Below are 23054 nucleotides of genomic sequence, written 5' to 3'. Positions count from 1 at the left end.
AATAATAAATAAATAAAACTAAAAAATAAAATAAAAATCTGTACAATTTTTCTTGATTCCTCATTAAGATATACTGGTATGATTTTGCGCTTTAGAGCTATGTTTATGAAAAGAAAATCTGAAAGGTGTATGAGTCTAGACAGGCAAAATAAAGGGTTGCTTTTGAGAAAATGGATTGATTGATTGTATATTGTTTAACGTCCCTATCGAAAATTTTTTACTTACACAGAGCTAGACGTTTCGTATGCAGATGAGGGACTTCAAATTAAGACCTATACTCGGCACTAAGGGCTATTGAACAGTGAGGGTTCTTTATCATGCAAAGGCTATCGTGACACGGGACCTACGTTTTAAGGTAATATCCAAAAAACCCGTAACTTTCACTTCTAATGCCTAGCGCTTGGAGAAGGAACATTAACTACCTATGTTTACGTCAAAGGTATGAACGCCGCGAACGAGAATCGAACCCGGGCCTTCCAGTCACGAAGCGAACGCTCTACCACTAGGCTACTTTGACCGGTCTTTGAGAAAATGGATAACAAGACAGCTGTATTTGACAAGAAACAATGAGAAACCATTTCAACTCTTATAATTTATCAAACAAGAGCATATGGTTATACATGTAATCTAAAAAACAAGAGCATATAGCTATGCATGTAATCTAACAAACAAAAGCATGTGGTTATGTATGAGTCGGGGCACTTTAACGTTTCCTTGATCTGTGTAAAAATTCATATGATCATAAGAATTGAACGAAGCTGTATATGCTCAAAGTTTGCTTATTTACCGAGAAAATACAAAAAAAAAATATTATCAAAGGGTGTCATCTAAGTTTTCCTAGTGAATGTAAGCATAATAAAAAAATCTATCAATCCAAGTTTAATCATACCAAAAGGCCCATGCTGTACCTACGTACACTTACATTGAATATAGCGAGACGGTGCACAAACTTCAATGATTTTAGTCGTATCATCGTTTAGAACACAGTGGTATTCGAAGGATCTACAGCTGTTGCTGTATTTGCTGCAGTTTTTCTTTAAAGCCGCCACCTGATATTCTTCGAAATCAGATGGACATTTTGAGGCGTATGATATAGTCTCCAACGATTCTTCACAAGCGTTGTTAGGGAGTTGTAAGCAGCATATGTTTTCCAAAACTTTAAATATAATAACAATGGTATTCTACAAAAGAGTGTAAAATCAATTAATAAATATGTTTACTTCAACATGTTCAATGGCATTAGCGTTTAAATTAACTTTTGGGTAATTAGACATCTTACGTCAGATAATTTAAAGTTGTTAAGTTTCATAAGTAATTGATAACTACTTAATATCTAACATTTACGTATTATTATGTAAATTGAGGAAAACTAAGGTAATCTAGTTATAAAGTAAAATACACATGTAGTAAATCAATAAGCCTGATTTTATTAAATGGAAAAGCAAATGTGTTTGTGTTGCGTAACAAAAATATATACAGTCCCTGAAACGTTCTACTTTCCCATGTTTCCGTTCGCTCACCGTTCGCTCACCGTTCGTTCACCGTTCGTTCAGCGTGCGTTGACCGTTCACCGTGTGCTCGCGTTCACCAGTAACAAAACGTTCACCGTTCGCTCTTCGTTCCGTTTACTTTGCGTTCACCGTTCACTTATCGTTCAGTCTTCATTGTCATTCGGAACTCCAAAGTGAAATTTAGAGGACTTATCTTTTTGATGGTAAGGATTTTTACGTTTTTTAATTAAATAACTTAGATATCGTGTTTGAAGAATAATTATTTCATTGCAAAAAATATCTATGATATTTACATGTATATTTCTTACAACTCAGCTACTTCTTATTTCTCTGGAAATTATAATACATTTAGTACCTACATTTATGTAGAACAATGCTAAAATATTTACTTTAAAAAAGGGCAATGTACAAATGCTTCACGCGCGGCATCAAATTGTTGTAATTTTAAAGAAGACAAATTATAAGAAGATGCATAATAATCACTCCAAGTCTTTTACAGGACAAGAATACATTAAAAAAATATTTCTACAGTAACACGTATTTTAAACTACACGTAGGTTTGAGAATTATGAACAGTACTGCAAATATTCATTTAATTCAATATCTTTAGAGCTAATTAAATTGATAGTGTGATTTTAAATTTTAGAAAAGACCAACTGTTTAAAATAGTCTATTATTAGAGAAGGAAAATTCCTTCCTTCACCGTACCTAAACATACATGTTTAAATATATGTTTGCCATTCAGTATAATTAAGATACCCCTTCCCCCGGTGCCTTCTCTCCCGAAATTAAATTCTTAGTGAGTATTTTTCAGTATATTTTAATTAAAATGTGTATTGTAACACAAGAAAATTAGTCTTAAAACCAACATCAAACAGTCATTAAACAATAGTATTTAAGAATAAACTTGTGCCGACAGTAGTACAATTGTATTTTAAATTAGCAGGGAGTATATTTCAAATTCAATTTAAAACTTAATCCTTCCAAGTATATATTCCCATAATTTATTTATTTTTTCTGCAGGAATGCAAAAATCAGATATCGAAATGATAGGGAAAAATATAAAAACTTCTTGGAAATACTAAGTGACTCTTTGCCTTCGGTATGTTCGGTGAACACGCGATTTCCACACTTCCACTGTGTCGAATGATTTTGATTGACACAGGACAAACACGCTACTAGCACGCGGACTTCATGTGAACTGTGTGAACTTGATGATGGAAAATAAAAGCTAATGATCAAATGGATTTGTTAATCTATAAAATGATTACCTTTACTGCTTAGAAAATATTTAGGAAAAATAATAGAATTTTTATTTGATACAACATATATCTGAGAATCGAGGGTGTTATCTTTCTCTCTCTCTCTGTGTCTCTCTTTCTCTCTCTCTCTCTCGCGTACATTTCTCTGTATAATAAAAACTATGACAGCACATTACTTATTTAGTTTTGAAAATTTAATCTATTACAAATAATTTGAATGCCTCTTTCCAACATATTGTCCGAGTATAATCACAGCCGGGAAATGTCTACAGATACATGTAGAAGTTAGCTAAAATAATCATCATAAAAGAATACAAAAGGCACATAAATATGGAATATTTTGCATTAGAATTTAAGAGCCATTCTCTGTAATGATTTGAAATTTTATATACGAGCTGTGGCACGCATAGTCTCTGAATTTTTCCAAACTCTCTATGATAAAAGTCATTGATACCCTAAACTAAAATCAGGCAAAAATTGTTTGCTATGTTTTATAGTTACCATGGCAACATGTCTTAAAGTTTGAAAAATTGTATTTTTACGTAACATGTTTAGAGCCCCATAGTTAACATTTGCGGCAAAGCAGACAATTGGCAATGAGTATTTCCAAAATTTGAAGGTCAGATCTCTCAAATGCATGATAAACATGTTTGGTAAATCAACTATTACATACGTTACTATGGTAACAAAGCATTCAAAAGTAAAAAAAATTCATTGAATTTTATAAAGTCATACACGTAAAAATAAAAAGCATTTATAGGATTAAATGTAACCAAATAATAGAAAAAAGAGCCTTGAAACGTATACCAAGAACAAAATATGATATATCATTTTGGTTGGCAATGGTTGCCAAGGTTTTTATACCAAAGAGAGCCTTCAAAGTAACACTCTGTCTGTTTAAATCTGATCCTATATTTAAAAAAAAGCATATTTCCTCATAACTAATGATCAGTTTTATAAGATGTTGGTGTTCTCCAAGTTTTCCCATTTGAAAAAATTCAGATTAGATTCTTTAAATAGAGCGTTGCTATGGAAATAAGCAGAAAATATATGCTTAAAAACCTGAAAAAATATTTTTTTCCTTGGATACGTACCCTTAAATGTAGATTCCCAAAACTTTTATGATTGATATTTATTAACAGCTAACTTGACTTTTAATTTTGACTATCATCCAATCTCTAAGTGGATGCAAGAAGTTGGCACACAGGGTTTAATATTGATATAAAGTTCACAAAATCGAACATTTTCCCTTCTTGGTAACCATAGCAACAGTGTTGTTTTATTCCTCAAATTTTATCAATATATGATATTCAACTTCAGTTCTAACAGATAAGTTCTATTCAAGCTGAGTCCTTTAATTTGTTTCTTTATTAAATGGCAATTTAATTCTTAATGCAGCAAAAAATAATTCACTTTAAAGCACTGGTACTTTGTTTCCATGGTAACACTGCAAAGTAGCAATTATACCCAATTTTTCTTATGGTTTTGGTGTTGCAAGGTCCTAAGGATGCATATATGCCAGTCTTGAATTTTCATGTTTTTCCTCAAGACAGTAGCATTAACCCAATCTTAGTTACTGGTTTTGCATGGTTACACTGTGTTACCATGGCAACCATAAAAGTTATTTATTGAATAATATTGCTTATACTTATAAACTTAAGGTCAAACATTTTTATTGTTTTTCTTAAGTCGTTGATTGAGTTTGAGCATGTAACACCTACCATTAGTGAATACGGAGTGTTTCTCAGCATATTTCAGCATTTTAAATGTATTCCAAATTTACCCTAGGTTACCACTTACTTAGAGATATATTCTAAACAGTTTCTTTACAGTATAAGTGAAATCAAGGTGTCTTGTTTTTGTGAGAAAGGTTTGTTTGCTTTTTCTAGCTTTTATTAAGCCACAGTCAAGATTTAATGTGACTGAAAATCTCGATTTTTCAAACTTTTCCGGCTGTTGCCATAGCAACCGAGACACATAGCAACGAAATTTTGTTTGATATTTGTTTCTGGTGTCAAGTACTAAGTATGGGTGAAGCTTAATCAAAATCGGTGACCATGCGTGGCAACGAAGTTTAAGTGGTAACAGAGAATGGCTATTAAATAAAACGAGAGTTTTTATGCAGTACGTCAACAGATAATTGTGATCGATCCCGTTATTTTACTCAGAATCGCCTTGGCACGAAATACATGTATGGTTGTTTCAATCGCGTACAATGTAATTAATTCATTCTATAAGTAGTAGTTTTATCTTCAGAAGTCCTTGTTATTTTATTAGTGATAAGAAGCAAAAGAATGGATAAGAATATTTACTATATAAATATATTAATTTTATATTTAATCTACACGCGATCGGTAGCTATAGCAAATATACATGTTTTACGGCAATTAAAATCGTGTTATAAAAATATCGATTTAAAACATAGGTACATATATGTACAGAAAAAAAATGTTTTTATTATTTATTTATGCATTTATTTATTTATCAATTGTTTATTTATATTTAAGCACCTGAAATTAGAAATATAGAATAATAGAATAATCTCAGTGCAAGGAAAAGATCGGAGGCATTCCAAATAAATCGTTCATCTTGCGTTCACCGTTCGTTCTACGTTCACTTTGTGCTCGCGTTCGCGCTCTGTTCGCGTTCTGCGTTCACTCACCGTTCACCGTTCACACATCGTTCACCAAGTTGCGTTCAGCGTTCGCACATCGTTCACCTACCGTTCGCTCTGCGTTCGTTCACCATTTAGGTGGGAAAGTAGAACGTTTCAGGGACTGTATGCTTGATATTATGCAAATTAAGATATGATAAAGAAACAATCATATTAATATTCTAAATGTACACATATATCTGAGTAAGCCTGAATTATTATATTGCAGCTTGGAAATTGCTATAAGTAAAAGCTCGATACTATGTGCAAAGACTTTTTATTGCATTGATATTTGGTTATAAGGATTTGCAAAAAAGTCAATTTTATTGAATTAGATAGTTATTAAGAGTCTTCCTATCTACCAAGATCTTATTTTATTTAATTCATTTTGTTGCATGTTTAAAAATCATCTCGGGTTCTCTTAAACAATTGGATTGCTATGATAACAATTTTAGAAAGTAATACTTTTGTGCCCTGTATCTGAGAAATGGAAATGAAAAAAAAAAATAACTAAAATAAGAAACATACGTTCGACAAGCATAAGGGTATATAATCCTGAATATTTTTTTTATCTTTATTGCGCGGCAGAACTTGAAAATAATAATATCGTTTACATTTTACTTAAATGGTTAAAGTCATGTTCTACTGTAGAACTTAAAATTACACGTAAATTGTTTCTCTATAAAAGTAATTTGATTTGCCATCATTTGAGGAAGCTACATGTATGTACAAACAAAACGCCTATCGGCATCAACATTCTTCCAGACATTAAATACACTTTTTTTGCAAGGTTACATGGATATTTTAAGCAAAAAGCAAGCGAATTGCCCCCTTCCAGGCAAAACGACAAGAAGAGATAGAAGCAATATTTTTTTTAAATTTGATGTCAAAATGTGAAATATACCAATCCATATTTTTTAAGCCTGGCCATATTCTGCAATGGAATACATTTTTTCATATATCTTTCTTATCGATTTTTATATTGTATTAATTTTGATTTAACAAACTACCCATATTAGATCTGAATTCAGATCTTGGAAAAAAAATACCGGTATATATATTTTTCTTTATAAATCTTATTACATTTTTTTTTAAATTCTGGGAGATATAAAAAAATGGTTTAAGAAATACTTATTCCAAAGTCTCTTTTTATTTTGTTTCATGCATCATTTCAAATCAAAATGTATATCCCTCTTTTAAGATTTGTACATTTTTTCCGTCATGAAGTGTGTGAATAATATTTTTAACAATATTATCACATAAATATCAATAAAGATATTTACAGTATAATATTTTAATAAAGTAGATTCAGAATTTTGAATAATTAAAAACCTCTTAATGATATTTTTACTTATAATAGTGTCATAATTAACACACTGAATTTTTTTCCCTTTCCATTTACTGAATCCTAGAAAGTTACACTGTCAAATTGAATGTAATTATTTGAAAGGAGGGGTTTATTCCTCGATAGTACCGGACACCCCATCTATGATGATTTAGATGCTTATACTAAGCATCATTTCAATTAATTTTTAAATTTGATAACTGGTCGTTAGCTGCAAATTTCATACATACTTGTAGTGCAACGGTATAATAAAAATTGATAAATGGACAGAATGCAAATATTTAATTCAACTCTGCATATTGATGTCATATAGTACCGAAATAAAGTGAAGTGATATTCCTTATTAAAAAAACGCTTTTTTGACGTTGAGCACTCAACACAAATATAGAAAAAAAAATAAATTTCCCGTTGAAAAAAAAAAATTAAGAATGTGTTTTACAATTGTTATCTATGAGCTTTTGTTATGTAAGAGCCTGCTCTACGTATTAACAGTTTCTAAAACAAGGTTAGTTATCGAAAAATACGTTAAAAAACTTTATGAATCAAGAATACACGTATCAGCAATCTGGTTTAAAGGTGAAAAACCTTTGTTTAGTACAATTCCTTAATTATTATACGCACAATGTACTGAACCAATTCTTCTGTATTTTTTATGTAGAACGTTTGAATGTTTATCAGTGGAGTTTCTGGCTAGATCGCCTATTTGCAATTTTATATAATTAAAAAGTACTGCTGCTTTCCCAAAGTAGAAGGCATTATTTGATAAATGCATTAGAGACTTTGTAAAGATCACACACACGTAAACTTGAGCTGCATTTTTTCTTAATTCAACGTGTATTCTATTTAAAGAAGCGTCTCTTTTTTATAAGTACTAGGAATATGGAACTAGCAACTTAATTTTCTTTAAAGGAACAAGGGTATGCTCTTACGATATTGAATTTGGTGTATGACCCACATGGTATTTTTTTTTTTTTTTTTTTTACAAATTATGTATCTATCACATGACTGTCAAATAAGGTAAAAAAACCAAAAACAAATAAGATTCACTTAAGAGTGGGTTATACAATGTTATTTCTATATATATTTAAGAAATCTGGTAATATAATAGTAAAAAGTACAAAAGTATTTTGCAAACGTGAGGCAGCATAAGAAGTTATTTATTTGAACAAACCTTATTTCGGTTTAATGATTTAAAGAATATTCTTTCCCAAAATAAACATGGGGACCCAGATCCTCTGTCTCGATAGAGTCGTTTATTAAAGGTGGATACAGAATTGGGTGCCACCCTTTTATCATATCCAATATGTTTAAAATCTTAAGTGAATATTAGGAATAAGCGATATATTAGGTTTTAAAAAAAAATAACTACATGTAGTATCAGTAGAGAGCAAGAACACTACCTTTAATCAGATGATGGGTCTTTTAAATAAATGCATCAACTGTTTTTAAGTTAACACGGTGATTTAAATGCAAGTTTTTAATATCCCTTATGCAGAATAAAAAAGGAATTGCCACACAGAATGTTACTGAATCATATATCATAATAGACATATCAAATTCTATACACTACACAATCTTTGACACATTTTTAACTCAGACACAGTTCATCAAGATATACATTTAGTTGGCAACTGAATATTTCCATAGCTGCATGTCACGCAGGTTATCAAAATAAGTTGCGTAATTTCAATACAAGAGATTATAATCTTGGATTTGTCCTTAAGGTAACGATCTATAGCTAATGAAAGACGCCTGCAGTTTTCTCTAATTTAGGGTAGCTCTATACTCCGCACTAAATTGGCTCAGTCTTAAAAATATGCTTTCAAAAGATAGACATTTATCTCAGCAATGGAAAAAGATCCGAAAAAATGATATGTGAACTTGTTTAACTTTCCACTAGTCCCAGACTATATACCCCGAATTGCAAAATACTGAAAACTTAATTCTTAATATAGAATTCAAAATGTTAAGTAACAAATTTAATTAAGAAATAAATAACAAGTTTATAAACTTCAATGGGAATTGAAGTGGATCGGTCACGTGATCAAATCCTGTGAAGGCCGAAGTTATTTATTACTTATATATACATTTGAGAAAGACAATTGAATATTTTCGAATATAAATTATTGTAATTACCGTCCGTCGTAGATTGTGAAAACTGACGCAAGGTGTAAATCGGCTTGAATGGCGGTTACGCTTCAAACTCATCAGGCTCAGGATTTTATTTCTAAGGGAATATTTTTTGAAAGGCTAAATGTGTTTAGTAATAATGAACAAATTGTTGTCTGGGAATAAATTTAATCGTGAAAATTGATAATCAATGCTGAAAAGACGAAAGAAACACTTCCGAAGATCGGTGATAAAAAGTTTGATGAATATTTCGGTCGCTGGAAAGGGATGGATGGATCCGATTGATGGAACCACTTGACCGAGCAAGTTAATATGCAATCAACTGAATTTGATCAAATACATTCAATATACAATTTCAATAAATAAAGGCATATTTATGATGAAGACACGGAGACTGGCGACAGCTTATTGTTACGACAACACCGAAGTGCACATTTTTGAATTTTAACTAAAGATCTACCAAAAATATAAGGATAAACGCAAAATATAAGGAGAGACTGCAGCAGCCTGAAAAAACTGACATAAAACTTGTAGGCCTAAACAAACACTAGTTTCATGTGTAGGCTATATTTTTTATGTACACAGGTTAAATTTATAGCCAAAAAACTGTATTAAATACTCATCTACATTGTTAATAAAATAATTAATTATTTTACTTGCTTATTTTGTTCATATTTATACATGAAAAGCAAGACGAACAAGTCATTTTATAATTTATTAACCCGTAGAGATCATTGCACCGTGTGATTAGATCACGTATTGACCTCTGACCTCAGACAAACTTCATACAGAATTGAAGATTTTTGTTCTCTGTATCTTTATATGCATGTAATTGAAAGATACCACAAATGAATATATTCAATGTTCTGCGTGAATTTCTTCCACTATATTTCCACCTTGTAAGGATTATATATCAAAATTAAAAATTTTTATTAACTAAGTTCAATTTTTTAAAAAATAAAATACATGTACATGAAACAAAATTCATAATTATATTGAATTTAATTAGAATAAATATAACTAATCGTACTACTTTTTAAGATGAATTTATGTCACACACTTTCAGGATTATTTTATAGAGCATAGTTGTGTTTTCTTAATTTAATGAAACACTTTAAGTACATACATTGTTTATACGTTAACTATATACGATTTTGTATTTTTTGCTTAATGATGTACATCAAAACATTGGTGGTTCGATGTGGAAGGGGGCGAGAGCTCCGGGCTCCAAAGAATCGACGTGACTACGGGTTCAATTAGCTATGCCGCATGTCCAATACATATTCTGTACGATTCCAAAAGAAGTTGTTAAGGTGCCGTTACCAAAGCTTAAGATAATACTATATTTGAAAAATAAAAAAAAAGTAGGGGGCAAATGAAACATTTGCAGGCCCTTGAGAAGCAATATCAGTTTGGAACGCAGAGCCATACATTTTCTGGCCATGCATTGCAGAATTTGTAAACGATGGGGTAACCTGCGTCATCTATTAGAGTAACCATTGGACTCGTCCAAAGATGCTTTGTCGGCGACTGTAAAGTTACATGAGATTCCTACGCAAAGGAAAGCGCGACATCTCTGTATAGAAACCGTTGTGTCTGGGGAGCTTCACCCATTGCCATAGAATATTCGACATTTAACACTTAATACCTTTTAATATACAGACGTTTTCAAGATAAGCTTCATTTTTGTTTCTAGATATATTTTTATATAGAAAAGTAAGATATTCTGTTTTTCAACAGAGTAAATCGATAAACTAGCATTGTTTAGATAACTCAAGCCCCTCTAAGGCTTGAGAAAAAAACACTTATCAGTAAATTTCATACATTCAATCAGAACGTGGTTGATTGATTTTAACAAACTGGATTACAAAAAAGTAAGTGTGCTGCAAGTGAAAGAACTATTTTAATATACTAGTATTCTAATGATAATATTGCATCATGCATAGGATAAAATATGACGTCATAAGCCTACATGAAGACCGCTCTTAAATAATTCGATCAGTTAGTTTATGATCGTAATTGTGAAATTGTCTATTAAAAGAATGAACTCTTTAATCTTTAAGTTTAAGTAGTTTTTGATATACATAACTTGGTTACTAAAAAAAAAAATACAACACCGAATGAAAATAAATAATCTTTGTAATTAATTCCTAAACAAACCCTTTTGAAAAATTTACAATTTGGTGATATTTTGCGATACCTTTAAGCTACTTGAATCAGCATTACAAGAAATATGGGACAAAAAAGATAATTCGGTGCTTTTTCAACAAATATCCATAGTGTCTAATATTAAAATTTGGCAACTTTTGAGATGCCCCACCCCTTACAAAATCCGCTTTTTTAAAATCTTAAAACAATAATCAAAATGTAACAGTAAAAATTTACTTTTAGGTCTTTTGAACATATCCAGCTGATAATCTACAAAATAGGTATAAAATACACGAACGAAGCAGCAATAATGAATAATCTTTTAAAAATATGTCTCTAGTGAACACATTTATTAGAAAAAGAAATATATGTACGGACGATCAGTATTCTTTGGAATCAACTTTTAAATAGAAACTAGAGAGTGTATGTCTATATTCAGCTATTTAGAACAGAAGTTCATACCTTGACGATGGTGGTTAAAACCTTTTCAACATAAACACAAATATCTAATAGAACGTTTCTTAGTGAATATAGAGTTAAATAAGAATTAAAGGAGCTAAAGAAAATCAGTCAGGTATTATGATCAAAAAGCAAAAATGTTAATCTACAGTAATTACATATCGTGTTCCATTAGTCATGGGTTTTAATTTTATATGGAGAGTTTACATATGGAAAGAGCGCTGTTTCTTTGAAAATCTGTGTACGTTCTTGGCAGACAAATTAAGCGCATGGTATGGGTTACCTAAGGTGCCTCTTCAAAAGTCTGACATAAATGGCCCCTTGATCAAGATCTTCGAATCTTAAGTTGGGATTGAAATGATGTAAAATGTACCAATTACAATTGATGACTGATCAACCAAAAAAATTACATGTTTGTGGAAAACTTATATATATATATATGAAAAATTGCGTTATAAGCAAAGGGAAGCAAGGGTTCCAATTCGAAAGTGTTAGCAATTATTATGGTTCATTTGCTTGTATCTCTAGCTTTTCCTCTTCATAACGTTTCAGAATGCATGGTTAAAACTGATACAGGTCGCCAGTGTGGCGCAGTGGTAAGGGAGTCGGGTTAAGAGTTGCAATGTGATGAGATGTTGGACTTGATGAGACATATAAATAGAGGCCCTGTTTCGCAGTAGGTTCTGGCACGAAAAAGATCGTTCCCTCAATGATCAATCGCCGTTAGTACTGAGTGTGGGACAACAATTTGCAACTCTCCAACGATATTTTTAGTACAAATATTTAACTTGAACATTTATGCATTGTATTATCCATTTACGTACAGAGTCGTCTGATGTACATGAAGTTAGAGAAAAAGAGAGAGAAATACTAATTAGGTGAGGAATGGACATGGAAATGTTAAAAATAGTGCTATTCTTGGAAGAAAAAATATCAAAGGGATTTAAATCCCGGAAAATATCACTCCATGCATGATCTTGAACGTTAATTATTTTAACATGAATGAAAAAAAATTGTGGTAAAACTCTGTGATCTGTAGGTTTTGAGAATTCTTTATTCATTTTGAAGATTCATTCAGTGTGTTTTAACAAGAGACCGTCGGTTCGTTAGCTATCATACATGTAATTGTGTCATATGATATTGAAAACCCATTACGATTAGCAGCTGCTGGGGATGATTGCACAGTCCCATCTGTTATGTAGATCACAAAACAAAATGTACTTCACTCGCAGAGATATCAAATCCCAGATAACGATAAACTATTGCTAAAAACCATGCAGTTTATCCTTTCATTCTGTCTGTAAATTTAGAACCATGCGCTACGCAGCTGATGAGATTCGAAGTAAAATGTGCATGTGTTTGATAATGATTTCATTGTATTAAAGGAAAGTGCCTTTTTCGTGGGGGGGGGGGGGTTACGCGATTATGTGAGTATTAAATTGTAATTATTTGCTTCGTGTATAAATGATGTAAATGCATTAAATAATCATAAATGCAAATTATTTTTCATTGTCATTACGTGTACGATCATCAAGAGAAAATATATTTACAATGATCATTGCTTTAATAACAAATACTAGTATTTTTTCCATGATAATAAGTCTAACAGTGTACCGGTAATCCCCACTTGAAAATTCAACAGCAAACATTACATTGTACGAATATTGAACTTCGCTATGAGGAAGTGATATTGTGTGAGCAGTGTTACAAAACAAATTGTAATAACAACGCAAAATGTAATAATGTAATAAACCTGGATTATTACATTTTGCGCCGATATCAACGCAGAAAGTTATTACGCAAAATGTAATAATATAATTTTGGATTATTACATATTGCGTTATCACATTTTGCGTCGAGAATAAGCAAAAGGCAAGAACGCAAAATGTAATAACACTTTTTTTTCGTCCATAAGATTGAGTACGATTTTCAATAGTGTAGTGGCCAATGAAAATAAAAAAAGACACAAAAATATATACATACAATCTCTTTAAATTAATTTATTTTATAATTAATTGATTTAATTAGCTACAGGTATTTAAAATCAGTTATGTATTCAAAATCAGTTTAATAAATGTTTTCAAATTATAGGTAAATTAGAAACGTGCATCTGTGGGCAGGGTTGTTGGGGTATTGACCAGTGTGCTTTTGTTGTTTTTATAGACAAATGCAATGAATCTAAAAAAAACTATTCATTTGTACTGGCAGGTGTGATTGTATAGCGGGAAGGGGTATATTGACAAATGATACACCATACTGTTCCATGCAAATCACCAGCATTGCAGACAAGCAAAAACAAAATTCTCTCTTTCTTTTTTTCCACCCAATATAAAATGGATTGTTTCTGCATGTCCACAGTAAAAAGTAAACACCCCACCATATCCCTTACCCTCACATACACGTCTAATTTGTTAACCAATATATAGTTATATACATACATATAAAGAAATTTTAATGAATCTATGGTCAATCTTTGGTAATTAATTAAATAAATTTTGTGCTATTGTTTAGAAATTTAAAAAGACTATCAAAAATTTGTCAATCAAAGTTAAATTAATTCTGTATAAATAGGTACAATGTATTCAATATAACTAAAATCAGAGTCAGAAAAAACGATGCATTTAGATGTATTTATGTCCGTAAAAGCCCTAACGTTGCTCTCATTGTTTTCAGTTCTAAATATTTTACAGCGTGTTTCCCAGGTTGGTTAGAAGTATATATTTAAAGACGTACAACACACTGGGGGAGATAACTCTTGCGATTTCAATTGAACGTTTGACGTGACGTCAAATTTAACGTCAAAAATAAAGCGTCAAAATGACGAGTAAAACGATCCCGATGTATACAGTATCAATCATGAAAGAAAATTGGGATATGGGGCTTGGCTGTGATTGTGCGTACCATACTCAATTAATTAGTATTTTTTTTGATTAACCCGATTAAACTCCGTAAAAAGCAAGACTTAAAATACCATCCCTTAATATTTATTTCATTTCATTTCATATACAAAAAATTGTATTTTTGATCAAAGCGCAGCATTTTTTTTTATTCTTAAAATTTTATTTTGCCGAAATTCTCATTATCACAATTGTCTATATAATATTCCGATTAATGGTCTTCATTACAATATGTGCATACACGATATAAATATTAAACAACAATAAATAAACAAAAAACTTGTTACAGTGTAAAATCGATGTTGTTCTCAGACCCTTACTGATCAAAGAGGAACAACTCTGAAAATGTAGGAGATGTTTATTTTCCTCCCTTTATTCACGGTTTTCCACAGAATCCAAAGACCTGATAAATCCGAGAATTGAATACTATAGACCTCAAATGCACAATGTAAGTATAGAATTGAAAAGAATTGTTTACTTGTTACTGAAATTATCTGCATTCATGAATATCCTATTGCAGCAAATCGTAACTTTGACTTTCTCAAGTTTCTGTCAACAATGTCAGTTCGCATTTCCTCGAATCAAAACAAAACGTAGCCTATAAGATTTCAGAAAATATCAATGTGCGAATTGAAATAGATGAAGAGTTTAATTATTGATATTTTGATGTTCATGTGGACGAATACGGAATTTTCATTTTAACTTTAGAAGCGACGACATTGAAAGAAATGCGTACAATATCATGAGGGGTGTATGTACATCTAATGCAAATGTCGATGTATCCCCACGGCCACATACTGTCTCGTTTGAAAAGATGACATGAAAGAAACTACAATTATTCCATTTATATCACAGGACAGGAGAGTTGAACATACATCATTTTTTTAATGAATAAAATTAAAGAAATAAAATTAAAAATCAACATATTCAAGTTCAACAAAACTTGAATTCGTATCCAGGTTTCATGAGATACTAGGAATGCATAACGCATACGTATATGGACTAGACACTAAAATCTTTCAGTAATTTTTTCCTGATACATATTGAAAAAGAGTAGTCAATATTTATTCTGCATTCATGAATTTAGAAACTAATGCATACATCCGGGATTCTTGACGAAATACCAGTATATTTGCACTGTAAACGACGTTTCGTCAAACGCTAAATGGTCTGCGACGCAAAAAAGGAAGGGGTGGGGGTGATAGGGGTATTCAAAAATTGCCTAAAAATCTACATTTAAATATGCTTTACATATGAGAACTTTTAAATTTGTAAGTTAATATATTTTTGAAGCAAAAGCAATATTCCAATTTAATTTTTTAAATGTGTATTTGTAGATTGATATAACAAAGTGATCGACCCCCGTCTGAAAGACGCGCGAGAACGTGTTTTATTGAGAAAGGGGGAGGGGGTAATTTTCCGCTATTAAATCAAAACTGGTCGTACAAAAATTATACAAAAAATTATTAAGATTATTTTTACTACCAGCTACCTAAACAAAGTTTTTTACAAAAATTAAACGACAGGTTTTTTCACAAAAAAATTTTGAATTTGAAAAATACGCAATTTTCAAGGCTTAGAAAATTCATAATGTTTCAGTTTAAGGTCTTTAAAAATTGTTTTGATGATATGTATATCAAAAAGATGACTATGTTTTTGTGTTAAATAGTTAAAAGAATAAGCCAATGAAATTTGACATTTATATCTAACCTGGTTTTTTTGAAAATCAAGGTTTAAGTAGTTCATTGATTAAAAAATTTCTCTCCTTGTAAACAACTAAAGGGGGGTAACTTTCGGAAGTTCCTGTCCAAAAACCACTCGAACGATTTTGTCCAAAATATGCATACATGCAGTAGATATAGTCATGTACTAAATATACAAAAATAACGAAAATTAAACGACAGGAATTTTTTGGGGTAGGTGTGTTGTACATCCTTAAATCAATTTTATGTTCTTTTTTGCTATACATAATCAAAAAAAAATCATAATATTTTGGTTAATTGCAAATTGTTTTATTACATTTTGCGTTGTCTTCAATGCAAAAATACATGTAAATAACGCAAAACGTAACAAAAAAATGCACATTATTACATTTTGCGTTGATCTCGACGCAAAATGCAATAACGCAAAATAAAAAATAACGCATAATTTAAAAATCATGTTATTACATTTTGCGTTATTACATTCTGCATTGATTTCGACGCAAAATGTAATAATTTGCATTTTTGTTAGGTTTATTACATTTCGCGTTGTAACAGAGCTCAACAGATAATAAAACGATAGCTATGTTGGTGTTCGTATCCTATACAACACATTGTGTAAACAATATTGCATTTGATCTAAACTGGGTATTGATAAATTCAAATGAGCCGTTTGTGTAAAAAGAACATTAGGATTCTTACGTTTTTTATGCAGCTTATTATTTAAACAAGATTTTGAGGATCGTGAGAACTAAATGTTTAAAGATTTTCCATCGTTACCCGCAGAATTTTTTAAGGAAGTTAGAAAAACCAACAAACTATACGTATCTATTTAACTATAAACTTAAACAGCGAAGAATTTTAACAAGCATAAAATTGTTATATAAGAAAAAAAAAAAAAAAACGGCGAACAAACCAAAATTTGATTTGTTATTGAGGATTATTGAAGCCTCATATGACCACATTTAAGGTAGGATTCTTCTCTGGTTTCTGACTAGATGAAACATTCAAAGTATATTTGCTTATTTGTCTTATATATTGAGATGTAAGGAATTTAAAAGACCATATTTTTCTTTCCTCATCACAATTGTACAACTTTAAATAGAAATGGTAAACTGCGTTTGAAAACTAGCAGGGACTATATTTTTGGCGGAATGGTGGCGTATGAAAATATCTTCTTTTCTGCCTCTCAAAATCATAATAGCACAATGAATTTAGTTATAATTTTTACACAATCGAAGACTTGGAAAAATTTTCAAATGTAAGTTAAATTAATAATGAGGGACTAAACTTTCAAAATTTGTCAAATGAATATGATTTTTCAAACAAACTAGAACTTTATTAGCTTTTAAACGCTTCCTAACAAAGTGAAGATTTGAGCCAAAAATCTATAAAAAGTATTTTTTCTTTCTTAGTAAACGATCAAAACTTTTTGTTTTTGTATCATTTTGTACATTTGTAAGACTACTTTATTATATGTGAAAATAAGAAAAAGTTAAATATAGGAAGCATATGAAAATAACTAATATATCCTAAGAAATTATGAAAAACAGAGAAAATTCGGATGAGCTAATATCCAGTTAAATTATTTATGTAAATTTTGTAATATCATGCTATAGACCAGATATAGTCGTGTGTTTTTATGCAAAAAGAACAATCATTAAACTTTTGAAATAGAAGTAGGTATCACATGATTGGCAACAGTTCTCTTTTATTCTTAATGTCAAGGAAAAAGATAATGACCTTGACCTGACCTTGCCTCTAATATAAAACGGTCAAATTTAATTTCACTGATACTATCACTCACTGATATTGTCTTCTTGATTCTGTAAAAATTTCATTAATTTTTAAATATTAGAAATATGAGAAGAATCCTACCTTAAAAGACAGAATACAAAATTTCCTTTTGTAGATTATTATATAGATATTTCGTTTTTCACTTCCTCTTAAAAGCGAGATTGTACCATAATTAGAACAAATTGCCCTTTGGCAATATGAACAACTCGATATTGCCTTATGGCAATATGAAAAACTCGATATTGATTACAGTTGAACCAGTATGTCAGTAATGCATCTAACTGTGAACATAATTTTATGTATATTCCTCTTCTTTCACATTTGTAGGAGAAATTTTAGTCAAAACTATCAAATTAAAGTATATAGCAAAAAGATGTTGATAAGAAACTGAAATGATCGAACTCAATAATAGCATTAAGTTTTGATGCAGTGATGTATTTTTACAAGTTTTATGTCAAATGTATTATTAAGGCCGAATTCAGTTTGTATGTATAAATTCACCTTTAATAGCTACATCCAGTTTCTTTAAAATGATAGTAAGTGCTTATTGAATGACATTAAGAATTAAAATATTTTTATTTTTGTAAAAAAAAACAAAAAACAGTCATCTACTTGTAACAAACAATACTGAACTGTTTCATTGATAATAAGGATTTTTCCAAGGCTTGACTTTGCCTGTTCTTTTCTAACTCTTTCAAATCCTTACAGACAAATGACATTGTAACGATACAGTACATAAAACTATTACCACCATATTCGTACTTACCCGTAAAGAAGTTCAAACTTTGACGTTAACTAAGCACTAAAGTCATTGAGCAGTGAGGGATTTTTTTTTTCTTCCTCGGTTTTAAGGTCTTATCCAAAGGACCCGCGATTTTCACTTCAATGTGCCGAGCGCATGCCGAGTGAACAGTTATAACTATTTTTAATCGAATTAATTCTTTTCTAGCTCAGAGTCTAACTAAAACATCTTTATCTGCTTTATGAGTATTACGTTAAATGGGATAAGACACACGATACGGAGACGCTTTTCATCTGTCGATGGGTCGATTCAGACGAATTTCAATATGTTATTTTTACCGGCTACCAATATGCGGTTATATTCCTATGCGCGTATTTTCTGCTGTATTATCTTCTTTACATATCTTAACCTCAAGTATGAAACGGCAAGAGAAAAAATGGTAAAAGTACAACACATAGGAATGTTTCATTTCCTGTATATTGTTTGATTAAATTTTATCAATACAAACATGATAAAATGGACATTAAAGATAATAAAAGAAATTTTGATAGATGAAAGAAACAGTGACTTAAGAAAACATGGTATGCTTAATCGTTCAGATATCACTAAATCAGTGAAATTTACATTAAACTTTTAATTGGAATTCTGCATAACTCTTTCAGGTATTCTCCTTTTTATATAAAATGTTTTTACCATTGCAAAAAAATTAGTACTACAGATTCTTTATTTACTGGCGAATAATTATTAACGCTAAATGGCTCTTTAATATAATGTCAAATCGCAAATAAGGTTTGAGGTGATTTTATTCTGCGCGTGGCGTTTCTTTCAAAATTACGTAATAAACTAGAGGTACTGTGAGCAATGAGCTCCCTAAATGATAACTCCATCCTCCCATATCGTTATAATGGCAAAGTCCCTGCTTTGCTGTGGCTGGGAAACTCAAAATATGTGTCATATCAAAAAGTAAAATAGGAGGTGCACAATGGCAATATGTAATAAATATTCTGTGGAAGTTTCATTAAATTTCACCAAGTGGTATAAGAGGAGTTGCGGATAAGAGATGAGTACCCCAAAGCGAAACAGACAGAAGGACGGATAGGCGTACAGACAGACGGACGGACATACCGATTACAGTATACCCTTTTCAAGCGGGGGGTGTAATAATTCCTCGCGTATATTTAGGAATCTTCAGTATATTTTTTTTTCATAGTATCACTATGTTAAAGGTCACCTAAAAATTATTATTGTTGTCACTATTTAATGTCTATGATACGCTTTACCTTCAATCTATTTGAGGAGTATAAATGTTTAAGCATGTAGTATTAGATATGGCTCCATTAATTTATGGTTGGGTATTTTTGCTTAAAAATGAAATTTAAATCTTACTGCATGAACTTGAAAACAAAAAAATCAATCATACCTTGACATATATTTGCATACGCACATCTCTTCATGTTATTGTAGAACATTTGAAATCAAAAACAAATGCAAAAATATAAATATGCTTTTTAAAGAATATTTCACACTATTCATACATATACAGATATTTTGAACATTCAATCGTTTGCTGTTCTTGCGACAATCTAACATGCCATAACATAATTATCTTTAAGCGCGATGACGCATCTTAAGAAATCAGTCGCTATCAATAAAAGTCAAGTATTTAAGTGTTAACGATAACCATGAACTTTTATAAAAACATGTTCAAACTTAATGTAGACACGCACCAAACTATCACGGAATTAAGCCACAGAACTTTTTGCAATGATCCTTTAATTATTTGTTTTGCACTTTCATTGCAATTCGATAAGCCAGGTGGGGGAATCATAAATAAAATATTTGTAATTTTAGAATTCGAACGGGTTCTTTATGACCAAAAAATATAATGTGAAATCAAATATTTCAATGATATATAAATGTAAATTCCGATGCTGACAGTGACAAGTCTCGATAATTTGTGTCCTTGAAAATCTTTCTGAAAGCCTTTTTAAGATACGAGGGCTGTTCGGAAATTATTGAGACATTGTGTATATTTTGCTTTTTAATGAACGTCTTTCGGTGAAAATTTGCATGTACGTTTGAAACACACTACGAATTGATACAAGCAAGAGATATTTTAGAAATATTAAATATTTTCTTTAATATATTTATATATTTATTAGCTTTGCACCTAGGAAATATTGATACTTAGAAGTGCCTGACGCCGTGACGTCAGGCAACAATGTCGAAGAACATATCTATACTGAGCACCAATTAATAAAATAATTTGCATGTACTCTAGAAAAATCGAGAATAAATAACGAACATGCTGAAGAAGAGAAACATGAAGTGGTGTACAAATGGCGTAGGAGGTTGTGAATGTATGATATCAGTGTTGGTATCAGTCGAAAAGATCTGTATGAAATCAAACTATCCGTAAAATTCGGTCTGATTAAAATATCTGAAAACATATTGAATCATGGAATAAAAATTATGAATGGAAGCTATAATCCGCTAATTATAATCAACAGTAAAATCAATTTGAACGTGCGAGTAACAACGTACTCGTTTAATTCGATATTGTATTTTTCTAAACTACATTTATAATACAATACCTTGCATTTGGCAGTTTCGTCTTTATGTTCGTATTGGCCGCAACGGAAAACTATCTGGAAAAATGTAGTTTCTTATTAATGTTTTTTAACAAGATAAAACAAGACCAAAAATTATCTTGAAATAAGATAAGACTGTTGTTAAAATTATTTACATATTAAAACATTGAAAATTCCTGAAGTATTGGGTATTTTAATTTTTATCTGTTAAATGATAAACAACAGATCTGATATGATCTCAAGTGTTTGATTTTATAGTTAACCTTTGCAGTGCTATTATTTGACAAATACTTAAGAAAGCATTTCAGGACGAATTAAAAACTCGTGTCTTACGTAAAACGCATGATGTATCAGTGCTATTTAGGTACATTTTTACGGAAAAAAAATGTCACGACCTGTTGAAACGTACATTTTCATTAAATGATATTATTATATTGCGTTAGCATATTGCTACATGTACTTGTATCCCGAATCGTTTATCTTACAGAAGATTTGGATTAATTACGTGGACTCTGATTTCCACGCAGATAATATTATTATAAGCGAGGTTAAACAGGATGTCATACGCATGCGTCAGGTTACGCATGTGCGAGAGAAGAAGAGAGGCCTCTAAGACAACTTGCTCGTATAATAAAAACTTTTGCCGTACAACAGTCCGGATAAACGGAACTGAGTAAGCAGTTTGCATACATTCCTTGAGCAATAACTATTCTATCAGTTATGTAGGCCTTTCAACTAATTTTTCAACTTGCACATATGAAAAAAAAAAACATTGCATAGACAGGTTTATAGGTACATGATAATATCAAAAAATATAATAACTTATGCATACTTTTAATTAAATCATTATAATATTTAATATTTTATAATTGGCTTTTACGATGTTGTGTTTTAAGGACAGGTAACTCAGGTGTGAAAAATGACAAACTAAGTGCCGAATTATGAGTTATCGTTTATAGGAATGACATAAAGGCTGCTTCGGCATTGGTATTGTTATGCACACAAAAGGGTTCCTTACATCGTTTTGTACACAAAAGTGTTGACCAAAAGAAGTAGAACGCCTACACTCTACCTGAAAGAACAGGGTCGAATGAATGGAAAACAGACTATATTCAATATTTTTAAATCTCTTTGACGACTGTAGAAAATATTATTTCATGTTTTTTGTGTTCGCGCTTTTTCGCTTCCTATATAAAAAAATTGTATTTTTACAAGTAAATGCAACAATTGATTATGTTACTAAGCACGAAGGGGAACGACCGAGTATAAAAATCTAATCAGGTTAGAACTAAGAAGGAGGGTAGATTTCACTTTTTATTTTAATTAAAAATTTTAAATACATGATGTTAAACGGTGTCCGCAAACACACAGCAAATAAGTTTAGCATTGGAGCTAAATTTTAAAACCACTGGATTCTACTGACAGCAGGAAATGCTAAAAACTGACTTGCATGTAAACAGTAAGATACCTCGGGCTTGCTTTAAACAAGTTTCAGCAGTGACGCGGGTATGTTAAGGCAGCACATGTATTAGATTTCGGCGAATTAAGGTCACACGACACGTTCCTAAAAAATTTATAATTTTTCTTAAGAGATTGTCATTGAAGAATAGGTACTTAAACAAGATCCCTCGCAAAAAATAAGGGTACCTTACCAGCCATTTAGACAAGATACCAAAGGTTCATATTTCTTATATAACCCTTATGGAGAATCCTCTGAACGGCCTATCTCACCATTTTTTGGTGTACCTATATTTTAAAACATTTTGAAAAATAATGTAGAAATCAGAAGAGAATGCCAAATATGAATATTTTTTTTATC

At 30.9% G+C, this 23054-nt stretch overlaps 1 protein-coding gene across 1 annotated transcript in view; it reads right to left on the bottom strand.

Moving 5' to 3' along the window:
• Window positions 1-21262, bottom strand: part of LOC134245674 (uncharacterized) — a 34349-nt gene extending 13087 nt beyond the window's left edge. Inside the window, exons 1-3 of the mRNA XM_062727945.1 lie at window positions 21239-21262; window positions 6331-6360; window positions 923-1181 (exon numbers count right to left, since the gene is read on the bottom strand). Of these exons, the coding sequence (XP_062583929.1) occupies window positions 923-1181; window positions 6331-6357 (286 nt within the window). The 5' untranslated portion in view covers window positions 6358-6360; window positions 21239-21262. The remainder of the gene's footprint in view (window positions 1-922; window positions 1182-6330; window positions 6361-21238) is intronic.
• Between the last annotated feature and the right edge of the window lie 1792 nt (window positions 21263-23054).

This window comes from Saccostrea cucullata, unplaced genomic scaffold (assembly GCF_032062105.1).
Source record: "Saccostrea cucullata isolate Sc308-1 unplaced genomic scaffold, CSIRO_AGI_Scuc_v1 ctg2259, whole genome shotgun sequence".
Lineage (NCBI taxonomy): Eukaryota > Metazoa > Mollusca > Bivalvia > Ostreida > Ostreidae > Saccostrea > Saccostrea cuccullata.
The sequence above is the reverse complement of the archived record's forward strand: the minus strand, read 5'-3'. Positions and strand labels throughout refer to the sequence as shown.